Below are 21,341 nucleotides of genomic sequence, written 5' to 3' on the forward strand. Positions count from 1 at the left end.
CAGACTCCCTGCTGAGCAGGGAGCCTGATGTGGGACTGGATCCCAGGACTCCAGGATCATGACCTGAGGCGAAGGCAGTCAATTAACCAACTGTGCCATCAAGGCACCTGATACTCCAGTTTTTTTAATGATGACTTTCATTAGTGCCTCCCAGGGAAACAAAATAACACACTGTGTAATTCTGTATGTAATTGCCTTACCCTAACAATTTTCAAATGTCCAGTACCCATCCATAACTGCTTAATGTTACATCAGTAGAGTTCACTGTGTTCTTGGCATGTTCTCAATAATGAAACTGAGAAATTCCCATCTGGATTTATGATGCATCAAGGAATTCTAAACAATAGATCTGAGAAAGTCTCACAAGTACCCCCCTGATTATACAACAGGATTAAGCTCCATGGAAAGACAGCAGTAGAATAGCTTTTCATCTTAAAGATTTCTTAAACAAAGTTTTTTTTCCCATGGAAAGATTTCAAAAACTATGATGATTCATGATAACCAAGAAGTTTTTTGGTGTTTTTTTTGGAGGGGTAATTCTTTATAGCTTTATTGATATAAAATAGATATATGTTAAATTGCATCTATTTATAGTGAACGATTTGATAAGTTCTGATATATGTATATACCTGTGAAGCTATCTCCATTATCACAAAAAATGAACGTGTCCATGATCATTTTTAAAAATACCAGTAATGTAAAATTTTGGTGATCATCATACCTCAAGGGACATCTGGCACTAGTAGGCCATATTTATTGTCTACTGAGTGAATGCATTTTCTCTAATTTATTATCACGGGACATCTTTTGGACATTAGTGTACTAGAAGAACAAAGGGTTGGACAGAATTAGGCTTTTAAGTATAAGCATTTTAGAGGAGCATTTGAACAGTGCTGAAGTTGGCCTTTGAATATAAAAATGAAAAGATATGGGTGCCTAGGTGGCTCAGGGGGTTAAGCATCTGCCTTCAGCTGAGGTCATGATCCCAGGGACCTGGGCTGGAGTCCTGCGGCTAACTCCATGCTCAGCAGGGAGTCTGTTTCTCCCTCTGCCTCTCCCTCACCTCGCATGCCCATGATATTTCTCTCTCGCTCTTGCAAAAATAAAATCTTTTTAAAAAAAATCAACAGGTATGAAACCCTTGATAAGCCTATGGTGGCTTAGCTGCCTCACATATCCCAAGTACTTCTATTCCATGCCCCACCTTTTCTGGAGAAAGATCAATGGATAAGCCTATTCTTCTACCCTGTGTTTTGGCTTGAAATTTATTTTTTCCCCAAACCACCTCATTTTGTAGACAATTTAGGAAGAAATAGCGCACAAGTTTTGTTTGAAAAGATGGGTCCAAATATGGGAATAATACATCATAAGCCAACTTCTCTGAGTTTGGTTTCTCTTTCAAGTATCCTCCACTGTGTCAGAGACAGCTGTAAAGAAAAAAAAAAAAAAACAGCAAGCAAGCAGCAGTACCAAGAAGATTACCCAGATGTCCACATTCTCAAATAAAATAGACTGCCCAGGCAGCTTATCATTTGTATGGCTTTTGGCTCAGTGTTTCTGAAAGGAAGCATAGCCGCTTTTTGTCCTGCCTAGTGATATCCTACTTGCTTTCAGTGCTGGTACGGATGAGGTCTGGTAAGCGTTTCTCTTCGGAGGCTCTCCTGGTAGTTCTTTCCCGTACTCCACTGTTTTCAGCCCTGTTCTAGAAACAACAGTTTTTAAGGACTCAGGATTTAACCTCGGGGTTGCAGCTCCCCGTCTCCTGCCAACATTCATCCTCAGCCTTCCCCGCGCAAATCCACGTCCCCTCCACAGATGATGCTGGTCACCCTCAGAACCGTGGCCTGGAGGTCTCTAAGCTCCCTTCCTTTGCCCTGAGTCCGGGCTCAACTTTAGGAGTCGGGAGGGCGTCTTTCTTCATCCGTCACGCTTCAGCTGGGGACTGCTTCCACCTGCTCATCTTCTTAGGTTATCACCCCAAAAGAGAGGAAGATTCAGGTGGATTTGGCCCATCCCCTAATCCGGGCCTGCCACTAGCAGGCCGGGGGCTGGTGTGGGCCGAGGGAGACTAGGACGAAGCAGGCCATTTCCACCTGCGTAATAACAGGCTTGGGAGTAGCGAAGCGGCGGCGGCGGCTGGAGTAGGAGGAGGAGGAGCGCAAGCAGCGGGCCGCGGCGGGGCCGGGAGGAAGAGGAGGGGGAGGAGGAGGAGCTGAAGCGGGGAGAGCGGCAGCCAGCAGCTCGGCCGGAGTTGCAGCAGCGGCGGCGGTGCTGACACCGCAGCTTCCCCGAGCCCCGAGTCCAGGCGGGGACAGCTGCAGGGAGAGCCCGGTCGCCCAGGCACCGCACCTCGGCCCCGCCAAACCGCCCTCGCTGCGCCGGGCGGGACCGCCAGCCATGGCCACGCCGCCGGATCCCCAAGACGAGCAGCTGCCGCTGGCAGGCTCCGGGTCCCAGTGGTTCGGGGACCGGGGGGAGGGGGAGAACGAAGCGGTGACGCCGACGGGGGCTAAGCCGGCGCCGCAGGCGGGGGACCCCGGCCGGGGGTTGGGCGCCGGGGCCGGGGCCGGGGAAGCGGCGCCCCGGGAACCGGACTCGGGCCCCGCCCGGCCGCCGCCCGTTGCTATGGAAACTGCATCCACAGGTAAGGCGGGCGTCGGGCGCCGCTGCCCCGCAAATGGCGTCGGGGACCGGGTCCCCCAGCCGGTCCCCTTCTCCGCATCTCGGCTCTGCACCTCGCTGGCGCTCTCTACCTTGAGCACCAATCTCAGCTCGCTTCGCCACAGGCGACTGTAAATATTGGCGCACTGGTAAAAAACAGGAAATTTTCTTTTTTTCCCTAAAGGCTCGGAAGAAAACGAAATACTATCGATTCATTTTATTTCATTTTCATTGTTATCTCGGCTTTAAAAATTGTTTTCGGAGGCAAACAGCAGCATCCTGGCCGCTGGCGCGCCCGCGTACAAGTTTCTTCCTTCCGCCAAGGGGTTGGGGGCTGTAGGGCCCGCTTGGCCAGTTGCGATGATTTTTTTGGGGCGTGTTTGCGCTCGGCGTGCGCGCCGGCTGCGAGGCACGCTGACAACAAAGCGACGGGCAGGCGGGCTGCCACTAGATCCGGCTCGGTCCGGGGCAGAGATGTGGCTGGAAGTGTTCCTTACCCCTTCCCTCCACAATTCGCCACACCCTATTCCCTTCCAGTTCCCCCTCCCATTCTCCAGTTCCCCCTCCCATTCTCCACCTCCCCCTCCCGGCCGCGGAAAACAGAAATCCCAAGGTGTGCGTGTCTCATTCAGGAGGGGCGGCGTTGCAGGAGGGTTGGGAGTTGTGACTGTCCTCGCCCAGAACTGCCCAGATGTCCCCATCTTGCTGGGAGCATTGAAACTTGGAACCCATAAAAGCGGCCGGCCTGGCTGCGGTGTGAGAGGGCTTGAGTGGTGGTGGTGAGTGAACGAGGCACAGTTTCTCTGCAGTCTGGACCCGCCTGGGCATTTGGAAATTGCGTTGGGTTCGGTCACCCTTAGCCTTCAAGCCGGAGCGCGCGGGTGCCCAGCTGGGACCAGGACGTTGGAACATCCCGACCAAAGGATTCAGGAGGCCAGCTTTGGGGAGGGGCCGCCGGCCTGGGTAGTCCTGTGTTTCCAGGAAAGGGGTGTTAGAGGGGGCCGTGTTCTGTTGTTTTCTGAAAAAGCTTTGCTGTAGTGGCATGGGAGTTGTGTAGATTTGGGCAAGCAGCCCTCGAGGATCTGGGGTGGGGGGTGCTTCCGGAAGACGGAAAGGGGGGTGGGACTGCTTGCGTGTTCTTGGCAGCTGATTTAGGGAAACCCCTTTCTTAAGCCACCGCCTCTCTTAAGGGTCGTGTGGAGTGCGTTAGGTAGTCTTTAACTCTGGTCTAGTACAAAAGATTTGTGCTGAGGAAAGGAGGTTTGGGGAATGCAGTCTTTAAAACATAACATTCTGATGGGAAGAGAAAAAATTCGGACCATGATTAGGAAAAAGAAAAAAAAAAAGAAAGAAAGAAAGAAAGAGAAGGAAAAGAAAAGAAACTCCAAGGCAGACAACCCCATTTGTCATATATTATTTTATGCGAGTGCGGGGGTGGGAATGATTTGAGACTAAGAAAGGCTGCCTAGCCGCTCTTTCAACTTATTCATCTAAATGAAAACAAAACTCCTTATAATTGGAAAGGAAGATGGAAAAAGATAAAAGACAAAGGGAGGTAGCTTTTTGTTGGTTTAACATTACTGTTCTTTGTAGGGTATAGTTTAGAACCTTTATCCACCATTATCAAAGTAAATTATTTTTTTTTATAAATATTTCTCACCTCCCACCTGTGTCACCAAGGTTAGGGGAAGCTGGGAAAGAAAGCTAGTGCCTTGTGTTCAGTAACACACTATACACTAAAATGAGTTGCTATATATAAAATGTTTGGAGCAACTCCTGTCACAAACTAGCCATTTGCAATTTTAACATTATTATTATAGAAAATTATAGAAACATTTTACTTTGCTGAATGTATTGGGGGGTTTCCTGTTCTAGATAAATACACGAATGGTGTGGAACATGATGATGTTGAGTTTGGATGGGAGGGGGATGAAGGGACGGGAAAGGAGCATATATTTTGCATATTTATATAGAATATTTTTAGTTTATTATTGCTGCTTGAAGGAATGTCTCATATAGTTGTTGATTGTTAAATGTTTTAAATCCATGTTTCATATTTCTTATGGTGGAGAGACTGCTCTAAGAAACCTAAATGCTGGAAATAATACCTAAATAAACAGCTAGGTCTTGAAAAATCCAAACAAATTCTGGGCCCGCTTCCTTGTCTGTTACCACGATGATTTTATTGCTATAAGCAAAGTCAGTAACTACATATTTAACTTTATCAGAGACAAAGTTCAGAGAGAGCCTATTAAGTACACTGATCTACTTTTTGAAAAAGAATGGTGGTCTATGGGACTCAAACTAAGAAGTAACTTAGGCTTTGAGCATGATGCACTGTAAACAGATTTTATTTCTTTTTTAGATGGAATTATAAAGTATAAGACAGATATTGATATTTTAAAAGCTTTCTTTTTTCTGAAAAACAGCACTAATCATGCCATCTGGACAGAAATTCTGTTATTTATTTTTATACATTGATGGTAATTAAAGTTCCTAAAGAAACATTTCTGAAAATATTTCTTAGTAATGCCCTGCAATGAATATATGTTTAGACATTGTTAAAACTGCACTGTATTTTCAGGTATTCTAATTTCTCCTGTCCCTTTTGTGGATTGGAAATGTTCTTAATCAAAAGTAATGCTTTTTTTTTTTTTTTTTTGTAATGCTTTCTTTTAAAGCTACAATTTTTCATGTTGAAAACTGTTAATGGCTGAACACCTGGGTGGCTCAGTTGGTTAAGCACCTGCCTTCGGGTTGGGTCATGATACCAGGGTTTTGAGATTGAGCACGAGTATCGGGCTCCCTGCTTGGTGGGGAGCCTGCTTCTCCCTCTCCCTCTGCTGCTCTGCTTGCTTGTGCTCTCTTGCTCTCTCTGTCAAATAAATAAATGAAATAATAAAAAAAAGAAAATTGATAATGGGCATATGAAATGATGTCTGTTGCCAAGGGAACATTTAAAACACCATGTGTAGGCTACAGCATGTTAAAGTTGTTAAATCATGAATCAGCACTGTCATCTAATAACTTCGTACAAAGGATGGTAAGAGCAACTGTTTTGATTTCTCATGATCAGTTATTTTATTCCTGGAAACTATTCAAAGGTAGCATACAATAACACAAGGATAGAAGAATGGCCCTTTGTTTAAAGGAATAATTTAAAATAGAACATTTGAACAAAATGCAGTGGTGAGAAGTTAACTCATGATTGCTTTGGAAATTAACTCATTGATTGCTGCATGCATGCAGGCAAAAGGAACAGAATGGAGAATGGTCCAGAGAAATCAATATATTTGGCTTCTGTAATATTGACTTACAGATAATTTAACTTAAATTTCTAGATGATTGAAGAGAGATATTTTTACTTTATTTGGACCACAATGCTCATAAATTTATGTTTTTCAAAGGCTGAATGTGATACTCTATTGGAAAAACTCTCTCTCTCATAACTTAAGTAACTTTAGAATATTTATATATCCTGTGTTTAGTGTTTAGTATAATAAATTTGTACTGTATACATCACTGAGATCATCTTCTAAAATTCACATGGAGGCTGGATTGAATCTCTTGTGGGTGTGTTTGATAGATGTTTCTACATTTTTTAATTTGGAGTCATTCCCAGTAATCCCCTTCAGAAGGTGTAAATTTCAATTTTCTGTTTTCTTTCATCTTTTTAGAAAACTGCAGTTATGTTGAAATGAGAAGGAATACTACACTTAACCTTTACAATATTTTACAGAACATTTAAGAAGAATAAAAGAGTTTCTAATGTAATATATTTCTCTGGACATAGCCTTTGGTTACAATCAGTAACAAATTTCAGCAGGAAGTATGGTATATGGGGGCTCAGTGGGTTAAGCCTCTGCCTTCGGCTCAGGTCATGATCTCAGGGTCCTGGGATTGAGCCCTGCATCGGGCTCTCTGCTCAGTGGGGAGCCTGTTTCCTCCTCTCTCTCTGCCTGCCATTCTGCCTACTTGTGATCTCTCTCCCTCTGTCCAATAAAGAAATAAAATCTTAAAAAAAAAAAGTATGGTATATGTCCTTTCACTTAGGGAGTTCAAATCGGGTGATTTAAAATTTAGAAACACTCACATGCCCTAAAAATACATTAATAATACATTTTATCAAGGCTTCCAGCATCATTTCCTCTTCATGAACTCACCCTTCCTGGAAACCCATCCTGGTTGTTGCCCCTCAAATCTACCATAGGCCTTCTTGCCTCCTGTCTCTTTTCTAGGGCATTCATCTACTTCTGTTCCTGCAGGTTTGGAGACAAGTTGTGGCTTTTCTTGCTCATTATACTGTATCCTGAATAGCGTGGATTCCAGAAAGTTTTTGTTACCTGTAAAGTGAGAAACCATTGCAGTTCAATTCAGTCTAGTAAACATTCATTGGATGCCTCCTTTTTGGAAGTTTCTGTGCTACACCCAGACTATGGTTGCCTGGAATAGTACATCTGTCTGTTTCACATTTGTATTTTGTTTAATGAAACAGTTCCTTTGGTGTCATTTTTCATTTTCTTTATTCCCAAGTCATCGCTGGAAACGTTACTAGAAGGGCATTATAATAATCTAACCCCATGGGCACAAGGGCATGCGTTAGTTTTCGGAGGCCAACACAGGAGAAATAAACATGAGCACAACTTGCTCAGACCACACAGCTGTGGGAAAACAAAATGTATCTATGTATCTTTCAATCTATGGGATTGGGATCAAGAGAAGGGAATGTTTTATTTATTTTTCTACTCTGGGGGATTTTAAAGCATATTTATAAAGTGAGGGCAAGATGGATAGTGTAGGAGGGAGAGTGTGTTTCCTATAACTGAATAGGTGAGGGGAATGGATCCAGGGTACGGCAGAGGGTTGCTGTTAGATGGACTTAAGGACAGCTTGTGGATATAACTAAGCAAAGACAGACAAGCGGGGCACAGGGGTGGGACCCAGAACAGTGAGAGATCCCTTCCAGCTGCTTCTATTTGCCATGAACTAGGAAGCAAGGTCAAGAGAAGAGTGAGGGCAGGAGTGGAGTTGGAAGTTTGAGAAGAGGGGGGAAAGTATAAAATTGTCGCTAGAATGGGAGAGTGAAAGGATTAACGGAAATGGGATTCTGAGCTGTCATAGGGCTCACTTGGAGTTTGTGGTCATGAGCTTGATGTGAGACCAGTTACCATATATGTTATCTATTTTTTTCAGCCATATTCAGCTGTCTGAGTATGGTTTGGAGTAAGTGGATGGTTGAACTGGTTTTATTTATTTTTTTCCAGTGAGCTGGACAGGAAGAGAGGTGCCATGGAGGTGAACAGTGTGTAAGGCAGTGAGGATACTGATGGGTTATAGAATCTGGGGAGGAGGGAAGGAGGACAAGAGGGGGCTGATGCTCAGCGAGAAGATGATATAAATGGTTTGCATGTGCTGGTAGGGTGGGAGAACAGATGGGACAGGGATTCCTGAATAAGGGAATTGCGAGGATAAGAGGTGGTGCTTTCAGAGTGGGTGTTTGAGACAGATTAAAGAGGAAGTGTAGTTATTGAGTAGGAGACCGAGGTGGAGTGGGAGCCAAGGTCATTTGAGGAATAGAGTCCAGAAGAATGGCAAGGGCAGGAGTAAAATAATCACCTGTATGATTGCTGAAATCACAAAGAACCGTGGCAGAGATTGGAGAGAGACAGTGAACTTGATCCTGGTATCTTTAGGAAAGTGGCCTGGGCTTCAAAGTTAGTGGTTTCTGGAGGGGGAGGGAGGAACAGTGGCCTGTAAAGTGAGAAATGTAAAGTCCTGACTGCAGGTTCCACAGACTCTGTTTAATATATACAGAACGTAGGAAATGCAACTTAAAATAGTTCATTGTGGGGGATGGGAACTCTGAGGGTTAATTACAACCTAGATATTACAACACATACCTAGTGGTATGGTGAAATTACTAAAAATCTCTTATGTAATTTTAGATAGTATTAATAGACAGTCTTGGGTACACATTATATAAGGTAATAATTCCTCTAGATTTTGTTCTAGCCAGATTTGGAGTCTTGTACTTAATGATGGGTACCATGCTGTGAGAGACATTAATGAACTGCAGAATGCTGAGAGAAGGGTGACCAGACTGGTGTGGCTTCTAGAAAAAATGCCATTGGAGAAATGGCTGAAGAAATTAATAATTTTTTTGCCACAAGAAAGGAAGAATTAAGGGAGATTTGAATGTTAAATTCAAATCCCAGAAGCACTCTTCTGAAGCCCAGACATGACCCAGACGTTTCCACAGGGCACAGTTGGGAGAGTGGTCAAACTAGAGACGTAGATTCCTACTTAGTGAAGGAGAAAGTTCTACTAAGTAGTACTACCTGGAAAAGAGATAGGTTGCCTGTCAATTAATGGTATTCAAGAAAAAGTGAGGTGGTTTTTTATTGGAGGAAACTTTGAAAGGAAGTTATTAGTTATACCAAGACATTTATACCTTCCTAAAATGTGCCTAACTTACATTGTGGTTGTTAACGTGGGCGTATTTCTCAAAAGTGAACAGCTTCCTAATGAAACCAGAAACAGAGTCCACCACAAAACCCATAGTTAACTTCAAACTGACTATCTAAAATGCACTCTCCACAAAATTGTGGCCTTGTTGAAATTCTGTAGTTCTCCAATGTCAAGAAATATTCCTTAATGTAACATACTTGCTTAAGAACTACACAAATTAAAGAAAAAAACAGAACTACACAATATTATCCATTTTGGGGTTATTAACCTAAATGAGAAGCATGATATTTGCAAGTATCTCTTTTATTTTTTTCTTGAACTATCTTTTCCACTTTTTGTTAATATATCTAATTCCATAGATAATCAGCATATTCTAAAATGTTTGGAGAATTCATTAAATAATTCTATAGTGCTAAAAGAATCATCTGAATCTCTACTTAGTCCTCTGCCTCCCTACCTGTACATTTATGTGAGATTATTCATTGTAAAACTATGTTTGCTGGGTTTCCTAATGAATTACCTTACTCGCTGGAATAGTTCTGTGTTTTGACTTCCGTCTTGAATCCCCAAATGGATTTTCTAATTCATCTACTGCATGAGATTATTAGAAAACCAGTTATAGATGAAATTCTTACTTCTTGAATGTAGGGAATTTTTTAAATATATCCTGTCTTTCAAAATACCCAGACCTAGAATTTTGTTTCAGGCATAGGAAATCATCATGTGTTTTCAGAGAACAACTCTTGGATAACAAAAAATTGCATGTGTTCAAGTTATTGCTGATCTAGTTGATGAGCGTAAGAATAAAAACCAATGTCATGTCTATCTTTGGCATGAATTTTGCAACCGATCCTGAAAAATCAGGACTTACGAAAATGTGGTCTGTAGACTGTCTGCTTCAAGATCACATGAGGTAATCCACAGACTTCAGACTAGGGAAACAAGCCTGCCAGATGCATATTAAAACTTCAAGAAGCACCCGTGTATTGAATCTCCTCCTTATGCTTGGCATTTTGCTAAGAGCTGTGGGGGAATAGAGAACTTGAGCTATGTCCCCTTTTCCCCATTCTTCTGAGCTTACTGTCTAGATGGGAGATAAGACTAACTCCCACAAAATGAATAAACAAGTCAGAGTACAGTCTGCTGGTTGGACGGATGGTATAACCTCTAAGCTGGGTTAGAACTGAGCTGGGCACAGTTCATGATTTTATGGGTCCCAGAGTACCTGGTCTTTTCAAAGGGTGGAGTGTGACATACATCTAGGATAGACAAGGCTATAAAGATATAAGGATATAATGGAATAGGAATAAGCAGAAGTGAGCAGAAAGACAGTTTGGGTGAGGGGAGAAACATGGGTGATATGAAATGGGGATGACCAGTGACTAGGCTGGTTTAACCTGTCCATCTGGGTGAGGGGAGACAGATTCTGGGGGGCTTGAAAGCTATGGAAGGGACTGTAGACTCCTTGGATATGGATTCCCGGACCTTTGAAGGTTTATGGGTGGGGGAAGTAATATTATAAAGCTGGGTCAGGGAGGATATTCAGTGGCATAGAAGATGAACTTTGTGGGAAAGGCTGACCCACTATCAGTGTCAGGACCTTGAATAAATAGCCATGGGAAGAAAGAGGGAGAAAGAGGAGTGGCTTCCCAGGAATGTTCCGGAAGACTTGTGACTGACAGGATGTGGGGTGTGAGGAAAGGAATAAGTCAGCTCTATAAAGTTCCATGTCCGGTGGCTGGGAGAATGTCGACGTTCTGGGGAGGTCAGGAGGGGGATCTCATGGAGTCATTTTTAGTCTTGATATGTGTGGGGCTCGGTATGATGATATGCCCCATGAGTGGAAATCTCCACTTGGAACTGAAGATAAAGGAATGGAATTTAGAGATGAAAACGGGATTGTTGATATAGATTTAGAAAGTTATAAGAGAAGTCATAGTAAAATTAGATTTTTGAAAGAGTATGTTGTATGGGATGAAAGAAGGGCCAAGAATGGAGCACGAGCTCCTTGCCTCTTACTAGTGATAATGCTGAGTGGCATTAGGCAAGTTTTTGAACCTCCCTGAGCTTCAGATTCCATAGTAGATATATGGTACTGGGTCTTGCAGAGGGTCTGGCAATCAAATGGTAATTACTCTTTAAAAAAAAAAAGAAGTTTGTATTTATTTGAGAGAGAAAGAGTGCGCATAAGCAGGGGGGCGACTCAAATTGTAATTACTCTTATTAGAGTATCATGGAAGCCAAAATGGCATGGTGTAGAATGAGCTCTGACCGAGAAAACAGATTTTTAAAGAAGATTTATTTATTTATTTCGGAGAGGCAAAGCACATGAGCAGGGGGAGGGCAGTGGGAGAGGGAGACAGACTCACTGCTGAGCAGGGAGCCCATCCCTGACTGGTTCAGTCTCAGAACCCTGAGATCATGACCTGAGCCGAAATCCAGGGTCGGAAGCTTCTCCAACTGAGCTGCCCAGGCGCCACTGAGAGCTTTATCCCCTCTTGATTTTGGCACCTAATATCATGGCAATGTGGGCAAATCTGCTTTACGTCTCAGTTTCTTCATGTATAAAATGGGCATGATACTGTTGTCCCTGGCTATGTTACAGAGGTGTTGGTGAAGATAAAATTAAGTAACATGGGGAGGTAAAAGCAAATTGCAAATAACTAATAATCTGGAAGATGCTATTAATAGGAAACTTGGTCAGCACACTGTCAGACGCAGAAGAGAGGTCTAGGAGAACAAAGACTGAGAAAAAGTCGTGCTACCTTAGTCTTAGGCTTTTTAATAGAAAATGCTTGTTGTGCTGACCTGGACCTCAGCCAGATCTCAGCAGGGAGTGGCAGGAGAGCATGAAGGATGGGGGTGGGGAGAAGTCCGTTCTGGTGAAGCAGAGAGGAAGACATTTTGACTTCGGGTAGTGCGGCTGGAGCTGTGACCCGCCTCATTCCTCAGGTCCTAAGGAGGAGTCGGTGACAGGAGCAGGGTTGAGGCGTGCCAGTGGGGGTCAGCTGGAGTGGATGCAAACAGCAGGCGGAAGGGCGATAAATGCAGGAAGCTGTCCTAGGTGTGCGGGCGAGTTGGTCTGGAGGAGGCTGCTTCTCTCACCAAAGAGGGTATGACAGTGAAAGCCAGCTCCTGCCACTACCTAGCCCCCTCACCCCCCACCTCTTGCCCCCAGGGCAAGACTAAATCAGCTGATCCTGTGGGCTCCTGGGTAGATGCCTGCTAGTCTTAGAGCTCTGTAGGTTAAAGTCTTTTATAAATAGACTAATGCCTTTGGAAAGACGGGGCAAATACACTTTTCTGTATCCTCCTGCTACGTATAGCCAAATGCCTAAACACTGTATATAAAATAAACATAAAGAGACTCTGAAAGGTGGAGAGAAGAAGGCAGACTTACTAGGGACCTCGGGACCTGAGAAGGGACACACGGTGAGTTCTCTGGGTTTTCCTTTTCCCTCATCTAGTTCAGACTTGATATGGTAGAAGCCAGCCATGGGGAAAAAGGTGAATGGGCACAGACAAAAAGCACATACAAGAAAGCCTGTTCTCTTTAGCCAGATGACTAGGAAAGGAGCAGCCTAGCAAGACTGAGAACTTTGTGACAATAAATTCTCTGCTCCAGCTAAACATCATGAAATAAACTGCTTGCCCCCATCTCTATCCCACCAGCAAAAGCCAAGCAGGGAGCCTAGGCTTCACCCCTCTGAAGCTGTAAGAGATACCCAATACCCAACCCTCCCCCCCGCCCCCCAGTGCCAGTGGACACCACGTGGGAAGCCTAGACTTCCACTCAGCATAGCAAGGCTCTGGACCTAAAAGGCCTCTCAGCTAGTGTGGTGTCAGAGGAAGCTGAGTGGAGAGGCAGGCGTGTTTGTTTGTTTGTTTGTTTGTTTTTAATTTCCTGCATAACAGTATTCATTATTTTTGCACCACACCCAGTGCTCCATGCAATCTGTGCCCTCTCTAATACCCACCATCTGGTTCCCCCAACCTCCCACCCCCCCGCCACTTCATTTTTTTTTTTTTAAGATTTTATTTATTTATTTGACAGAGAGAGATCACAAGCAGGCAGAGAGGCAGGCAGAGAGAGAGAGAGAGAGGAGGAAGCAGGCTCCCTGCTGAGCAGAGAGCCCAATGTGGGACTCGATCCCACGACCCTGAGATCATGACCTGAACCGAAGGCAGCGGCTTAACCCACTGAGCCACCCAGGCGCCCCCACCCCCCCCCCCGCCACTTCAAACCCCTCAGATTGTTTTTCAGAGTCCATAGTCTCTCATGGTTCACCTCCCCTTCCAATTTCCCCCAACTCCCTTCTCCTCTCTAACTCCCCATGTCCTCTCACACCGCTCACTGGTAACCAGACTGAGAGGAGAACCTAAACTCCACCCCCTCCCTGGCCCCACCCCAATTAGTGGTAATAAGGCAGCACCCTTCTTCCCTCTTAGTTGTGGCATTTACATAAGATCTGTAGTCTCCTAACAAAACACCCCAAATGTCCAGATTTTAACTGAAAATCACTTGTCATACCAAACCCCAGGAAGATCTGAATGTAAATGACAAGGGCTAATCAACACCAAGATGACACAGATGTTGGAATTATCTGACAAGAATTTTAAAGCAGTCATCACAAGAATGCTTCCATAGGCAATTACGAACACACTTGAAACAAGTAATAAAATGGGAAGTCCCGGTAAGGAAACAGAGCGTTTCAGTGAAAAATGGAGAAGATATAGTGAAGAACCAAAGGGACATTTTAGAACTGACAAATATAATCACTGAAAGACTTGAAGAGAAAAAAGAGAACACAACAGTTCAGCGGGTGAGCTCAGTAGTACAATGTAAAGGATAGAGGCCAGAATCAGTGAACTCACAGATGAACAATAGAAATGACCAATCCGAACAACAGAGAGAAAAGAGATTGAAAATAAAAGTGAATGAATAGTAAAACCCTTCCAACTCTGTAGCTCAGGCATGTTTACTGGGCCTTATGCCCTTTCTCCACTGTTCCCAGAGCGTTCACGAGAACGGACCCTGGTGAAAACAGACTGAGAAGTGTGTACCTCGGCTTTGCTAAGTACATCAAGTCTAAGCTGTGTTGGTCTGGATGTGGACTGTAGGAAGAAGAACCCAATAGCACTATTTTAAGTCTTTGAGCTATTTTCTGCATTTACAATACTCACTTGGTTTTTGACTCTCTCGTACTTAGGTAACTACATAGATGAACGTATTACCTAAAGTATTTATTTAACAAGCACTTACATAGCACGAGTTCTGGGCTCCTTACATTTTATTGTTATTGTTATAACTACCCAGTGAAGCAGATGTAGTTGTCTATCCCATTTTACAGATGAAGAAGTGGAAATAGAGGTTAAGTGACTTGCCTCAGGTCATGCATTGGTAAGTGGCAGCCCCGAGATTTGGCTCTAGAGTCTGTACTCTTAATTAGCCCACCCTTGCCTATTTTGGGCTTTTCGTATGCAACATCTTTTTTATGGTCCATGCAGTAGAAGTTGCATGCTTAGGAAAGCCTATCTGAACTAGAATGAAAGAGAGAGAGAGAGACGCTGGGTGACGGGGACATAGCTAAAATGTGGGCGCCTGGGTGGCTCAGTGGGTTGAGCCGCTGCCTTCGGCTCGGGTCATGATCTCAGGGTCCTGGGATCGAGTCCCGCGTCAGGCTCTCTGCTCGGCAGGGAGCCTGCTTCCTCCTCTCTCTCTGCCTGCCTCTCTGCCTACTTGTGATCTCTCTCTGTCAAATAAATAAATAATTAAAAATCCTTTAAAAAAAAATTCTAAAATGTGGATTGATAGAACTTGAGAGTCAATAGGAACCTCAGCTGAAAGAAACTGGTTACATTTCAAGTGGAAGTTTGACAAGGACAGTTGTCAAATGTTACAATGGGGTCCTCAAACTGACTATTAAAAAGCAAAACGGGAGGGTCATGGGGAAACTGCCACACATATAAAGAAAAAAAAATGAGTGGTCTTACTTAACTAGAAGTTAACTTTAAGTCAGTGGGGTGAACCAGCTGCTCCCACGGTGATGGTTGGTCTCCGTGCAGCAGGGGGGTATGTGGCTTGGGCTGGGGCAGGGGTGAGGGGCTGCTGGGTAGGTGCTGTGTGGCCAGGTGGGGTCCCGTGTGGCCAGGTGGGGTTCCAAGTGCAGTGAGAGTGCCAGAATGGAGATGGTAGCAGAACCTTGACTTTGGTTGAAAGAACTGAGGGTTTGCAGCCTGCACAAGGAGAAGATAGGAGGGGTTATGACAGCTATCTAAAAGTACATGAAGAACTGTCAAGTGGCATAGGCTCTGACTATGTTCTGTGTGACTCTGGAGGATGGAGCTGTGGTCAGTCAGAAGTTATGCCGTGAAATATGAAAGCTGCCAGGACCACCCCATATGGTGATGAGTTTCTTGTCCCAGGAGGTATGTAAGCATACCTGGACCGTTCATATATATGATAGAAGGGATATAAGAGGATACGTTGAGTTAGTAATTCTTTATCTTTTCAGGTTCATAAACCACCTCCCCCCGTCCCCCCTTAGAGAATATGATGAGAGCTTTGTGATCTCTGCCCAGGAAAATGCACTTATAAACACCATTTTGCACACCAATTCTGGGATTTTTCAGAGGCCTTTTATGGATGGAGGAATTAAATAACTTTCTGACTCTTAGCAATGGATCATTCCAGATAACCTCATATAGATCACTGTTTATACAAGGGCATTGGTTTTACAACTCAGTAAAATCTCAGTGAACCATCCATCTATTTATTCAACAAATATTTAGTAAGCACTCTCTTGATGTGTGTGTGTGTGTGTGTGTGTGTGTGCGTGTGCATGCAAGGTATGTACTAGGTACGAGTAGTTGACACTTAAATACGCCACTAGAATATAAAACAAATGCAGTAGAATAACAATATAGCCAGACTACGAGGAAGAATAGTCTATATTAAGGAAAAAGTCTACATTTCATAAATGTTGTGCCATTAGTTTCAAGAATATGCCATGACTGAGTTTGAACCGAATCTCTCAAAGGGTTACCAAGCCATGCTCTTTCTAAACCGGCTGTGGTGAAGTGGAAGAGAGTGTGGACTTAGAGATGCCATCCCGGATTCTAGTCTCAGCTCTTCCAATGGCCAGTAGATAGTCGTCGCCTCTGTGGGGACGGCTAAATGGTGGCTCTAGGTGAACCTTCAGTCTCCAGATAAATGAGGTATCACTTGTTCATACGCTGCTTTTGTGTATGCTGCAACTTCTGTGCACACTTCAGTTTTCGGAACCAGTTACTTAAGGCGATATCCTTTTACGGTTCGTACCAGGAGATGCCTGGGGAAGGGGTAAGAGAAGACGTTCCTTCTTCCTCTAGTATCCCCACCAACCATCAAATGCTACAGTAAGTAAATAAACAAGCAAACAAGTAATCTCTGATGTGGACAAGTGATGTTTTCTCAGTTTGATGTAAAGTGTGCATATGATTTTTTAAAAATTCTGTACTGCTTTTGTGTCTGAATACATCAGTCGTCAAGATAGAAACAGGGTGATTGCTGCACTAAGGTAGCTTCAAAATAAGTCACCTGTTCTTTTTCCAGCTAGCTGTGGCCCCTAAGTACTACAATCTAGGAAATTTTGGAGTGGTCCCTACTATTAATTTGTTTATCAAATCTTTTATTATAAATAATACAAGGGTAAATTGTGACTCAGCATGTTTGCATCACTGGACTTGAACTTGAGTGAGTTTATTTTTTAATCAACCATGGTGTTAGAGAAGTCTTTCTATTTTATTTCAGCAGGAATGTGAAAAAGAATAAACACTGTTTGTTCTTGTAGTACCGTTTCCTAGAAATTGCATAACCTTTTAAAGGCCAAGCAGTTTATAATTTGGATGTTTGCATATCAGAAGTCTCAGAAGAATCAGTTTCATTTTCTGTAAATAATGTGGAACAATTTTTAAAAATTTGCTTGAAAAGGGAGGCAATATACTTTCTAGAGAAATGAGCCCCAGAAATATCCTGTCTTGAAGGTAGACGTGTTTTAGGAGTAGGAAACAGTTTTTGGTGGGCAGTCAGGCCGTTTGTGTTACCTTTTTTTATTGTCTTTTTAGGTATAGTTCTTGTCTCTGTGTGCAATACTTGTTTAACCATTATAATAACTTCCAGGAACATTGGTTCCTAAATGAAATCTCCATCAATTTGTTAATCAAAAAGATCTGCCATTCGGTCAGATAGGGGACTCAAGGTCAACCTCTAACTGTATCACTTAACAAATAATGATTGGGTTTCCCCTGTGATTGTTTGCGTGAAAATGTCTTTTGGGTATTGATTTGATATTGAAGTGCTCCATTATATAATGAGTCTTGTGAAGTATAATATTCAGTCCATAAAAGGGAAAATTGGCACATAGATTGAAAACAAGAGCCTAGAACTTCTTTTCTTTTTTGAAGGGCCCTGTCTTGCAGGGGAAAAAAGCAATCAGCAGAAGACTGTGTTCATACAGTTTAATGGAACTTAATTCAGTTGATTTTCTTAGTCATATGGAAATATTTAATTCCACAGTCTTGTTTTAAAATTATAGAAACAGGGGCATCTGGGTGGCTCAGTCACTTAAGCATCCGACTCTTGATTTTAGGCTCAGGTCGTGATCTCAGGGTCGTGGGATCAAGCTGGGCTCGGTGCTCAGCAGGGAATCTGCTTGGGATGCTCTCTCTCCCTCTCCCTGTGCTCCTCCCCAACCCTGCATGTATGTGAAGGCATGATTTCTCTCTCTCTCAAATAATAAATCTTTAGAGAATATATGAAAACAATGTTTGCAAGAGAAAAAACTTACCATCTCCTCTTCACACACTTCCCTAGAGCCAACCTTATCTAGTGATTTGAAAGGTCAATGAAATATTTGTAATGCTTGACACTTAGGACCTTGTAAGTGTTTGCCATTCTTATTGTTGTTTTAATTTCCTATTAATTTACTTCATTTGCATAACAATCACTAACCATCCTTAAGTGCTTTAGAATGGATGAAGTGCTGATGTCATTTATCTAGTGATCCTCATCTTACAAATATCAACTCTGAGAAAGAGGAAAGCCACATCTCTGACTGAGGTGATGGGAAGAAGGAGGGGGATGGTGATGGAGGAAGAAAGCTTGACCCTAAATAGACTAATGAGGGGAGGGAGGGAAGGTGGAGAAATAGATAGGTGGATTTGTTGGGGGGAAAAAAAGAGGAAAAGAGAGTTTTCCTTTTTTTTAAAGATTTTATTTATTTATTTGACAGACAGAAATCACGAGTAGGCAGAGAGACAGGCAGAGAGAGAGGGGGAGGCATGCTTCCCGCTGAGCAGAGAGCCTGATGTGGGGCTTGATCCCAGGACCCTGAGATCATGACCTGAGCCGAAGGCAGAGACTTAACCCACTGAGCCACCCAGGCGCCCCAAAAGAGAGTTTTCTAAATTCTAGAATTGAAGTTCTTGTTCTTACTTTGCTCTGAAATTCTAATTTGCATCTTTTTAATTTTTTAGAGACTTTTTCTAAATAGAGTGACCTCAGCAGGCCCCTGGGGCTCAGGGGTAGACACTTGAGGTGTTCTGTGTAGGGCTGCCCAGAGATTTCTGACCCGCAGGCTGAATGAAACAAGGTAGTGGGCTGAATCAGGCCTGGGGGCTGAAATGTTCCTTCTTCCATCTGGGGAACTTCCAAAGGATGTACATTAGCTTTATCTAAATGGAGAAAAAATGAGCTCAGAGTTTTCCCTCAGAAACTAGGGATTATTTGTAAACTTTTCTCTGCACAACCAGCCCTGAGGTTCACAAATGCTGTGGTTTGGATAACAATATCAGAGAATTAACTGGTTTTCCTTTACCATGCTCATGTATAAAAATGTACTGTATACCTTGACTGAGAAGTGGGGGTAGTTAAGGGAAAGAGAGGAAACAGAACAAAGTGAAGGATTAAAATTTATTTAGCACATAGGGCAACGCAGGCTGCACGTGACACACATTTAATATACCTTCTTAGCTTTAGTATCAGTGGCCTATTGAATAGGTAGCAGAAAACTACACTGTCATTTGGTTTAAACTGAGCAGCAGTGACCACTAATTTTTTTTTAAAGATTTTATTTATTTATTTATTTGACAGAGAGAGAGATCACAAGTAGGCAGAGAGGCAGACAGAGAGAGAGGAAAGCAGGCTCCCTGCTGAGCAGAGAGCCCGATGCGGGACTCGATCCCAGCACCCCAGGATCATGACCTGAGCTGAAGGCAGAGGCTTAACCCACTGAGCCACCCAGGTGCCCAGACCACTAATTTTTATAAGTCCCTTTATCTGTTTCAGAAATTAGACATAGAACAGGAGTCTTCCATTCAGATCGCACTAGAGTGTTTAGGAGAGGGGACGGATGTTGGGTTTTGAGTCCTAGCTAGTGATACATAGGCATTTTCAGGAATGTTTATTTAAACCCCATTCTCTTTGGGGGGGGCTGCTGAAATAGCCAGCTAAGGATCTGGGGCCCTCCCCATCCTTTCATCAATGATCATTTATGTATGTGTACTTGTTCACATTGAGTGAACATTGAGTACAGGAATGTTTTTTCTCCTCGTCTAGATGGAAGCCCCCCGAGGCAGGTGTCGTCTCCAATAATCTATAATCCCTAGCAAAGGATCAAACACAGCAGCGTCAAAATTTCATCATTTGATGATTTATTTCATTTCTTGCTTACATAAAAAGATCTCAATATCATCCTGGGGCCAGAGCACATTTTCATAAGCTTTCAGCAGTCACAGAATCGATGACAATTTGAATTTAGAAGTAAGAGATGGGATCTTTTATGTATAACTCATGTGACCACAATTACAATGTAAACTATTATTCCTGTTTATATGATTTATAAGAATAAATGGCAAAAAAATTGTCATATGTCCTACCACTTTGAATTTCTTTAAAAACTGTCGGGTTCCAGCTTAAAAAAAAAAAAAAAAGAGTCCTTGGCAGTTATGATTAAAAATGATGATAAATGAATTCTGTTAACATTTTTTTAAAAATAATTGAGTGGATGCCCTTGATAAGGCGTTCAATTATCCTGGGAATTCACATAATAAAATGTAATAGTTTGCACCGAGATTAGTCTGACACAATTGTCATTAACAGCCTCTCCTTAGCACCTGAGGCCTCACCTGGCAGCTCAGCCTTCAAACAGGGGATGTGGCATTGGGGTGCAGACTATTAGGAATAGCAGTGGTGAATTAATCTTTCATTAGTTGATAGGCAGCAAGACATCACATTCTTTTCCATTCAGTTCTCGCCCTTGGAAATCTGGGCATTTACTTGGGATGAAAGAGGCACCACAGAAATGAAATGAAAAGAGGCTTGAGCCTGGTGGAAAAATTATTTCAGGTAGCCTGGCGAAGATGGCCTGGCTACAAGTCCTCGTGTGGGATTTGAGAATCACTTCGGGTCCTGGGCCCACTTCCTGCCCACCAGGTTGGCCAGTCTGTGCCAGCTTCCTCCATCTCTCCTCGGCCCTGCCTGTGCATGCTGCTGTCTCTTCATGTGGCAGGAACCGTCTGTGGGTTCAGTTAGACCTGTTCAGAAGCAAACAGAGCAGGAAGTAGGACATTCTTCATGTGGAAGGTTTGAGTAGAGACCGCATGATCTCTTCTCAGGGATGTTTAAGAGGAGGCTTATTTTCGAGTGGGAAGTTGAACTAGATTACTTCCAATTTTCTTTATATTCCTTTTGTCTCAGGAGTCCATGATTTTCCGATAAAAACTGGGATTTTTGTATGCGCATGTGAATGACTTTAAATTGCCACATATATTTTTAATATCGGGGCATTATATCTTGAGCTAAAACTTGCAGGAGCCCGTATAAGTAAGCCAAAGCACAAGTCATTAAAACGAACAGGTCATTTTAATACTGAAAAACATTTTCTACTTGTTAGTTTTATGGCATGGTTAGATTAAGTGTCTTTGATTAGTAAAGTGGAAACGTTGATTAATCATTATGTTTTCTAAAATGCAGTTGGCAGACAAAAATATTTTATAAAGTAGTGCTCATGAGGGGCAATGATGAAAGACGGGCACTAAATATTCATTATTATACACTTACATGTCAGGGATTATGCTAAGTGCTCTTTTTAAAAATTTAAGAATTTTTTTTTAAAAAAACTATTTTCTCAAGAAACTGATAGTCTAATGAAGGAGATAAGTAAGGCAACAAT

At 43.0% G+C, this 21,341-nt stretch overlaps 1 protein-coding gene across 2 annotated transcripts in view; it reads left to right on the plus strand.

Moving 5' to 3' along the window:
* Positions 1 to 1,610: 1,610 nt before the first annotated feature.
* Positions 1,611 to 21,341, plus strand: part of RTN1 (reticulon 1) — a 225,257-nt gene continuing 205,526 nt past the window's right edge. Inside the window, exon 1 of one of the 2 annotated variants that reach the window (XM_044230060.1) lies at positions 1,611 to 1,635. In XM_044230060.1, coding sequence (XP_044085995.1) covers positions 1,626 to 1,635 — 10 coding nt within the window. In that variant the 5' untranslated portion in view covers positions 1,611 to 1,625. Of the gene's footprint in view, positions 1,636 to 2,397; positions 2,645 to 21,341 lie in introns of those variants that run through there. The other variant, XM_044230059.1, reaches the window with a different exon arrangement.

Source organism: Neovison vison, chromosome 13 (genome assembly GCF_020171115.1).
Source record: "Neovison vison isolate M4711 chromosome 13, ASM_NN_V1, whole genome shotgun sequence".
In the NCBI taxonomy this organism is placed as follows: Eukaryota; Metazoa; Chordata; class Mammalia; order Carnivora; family Mustelidae; genus Neogale; species Neogale vison.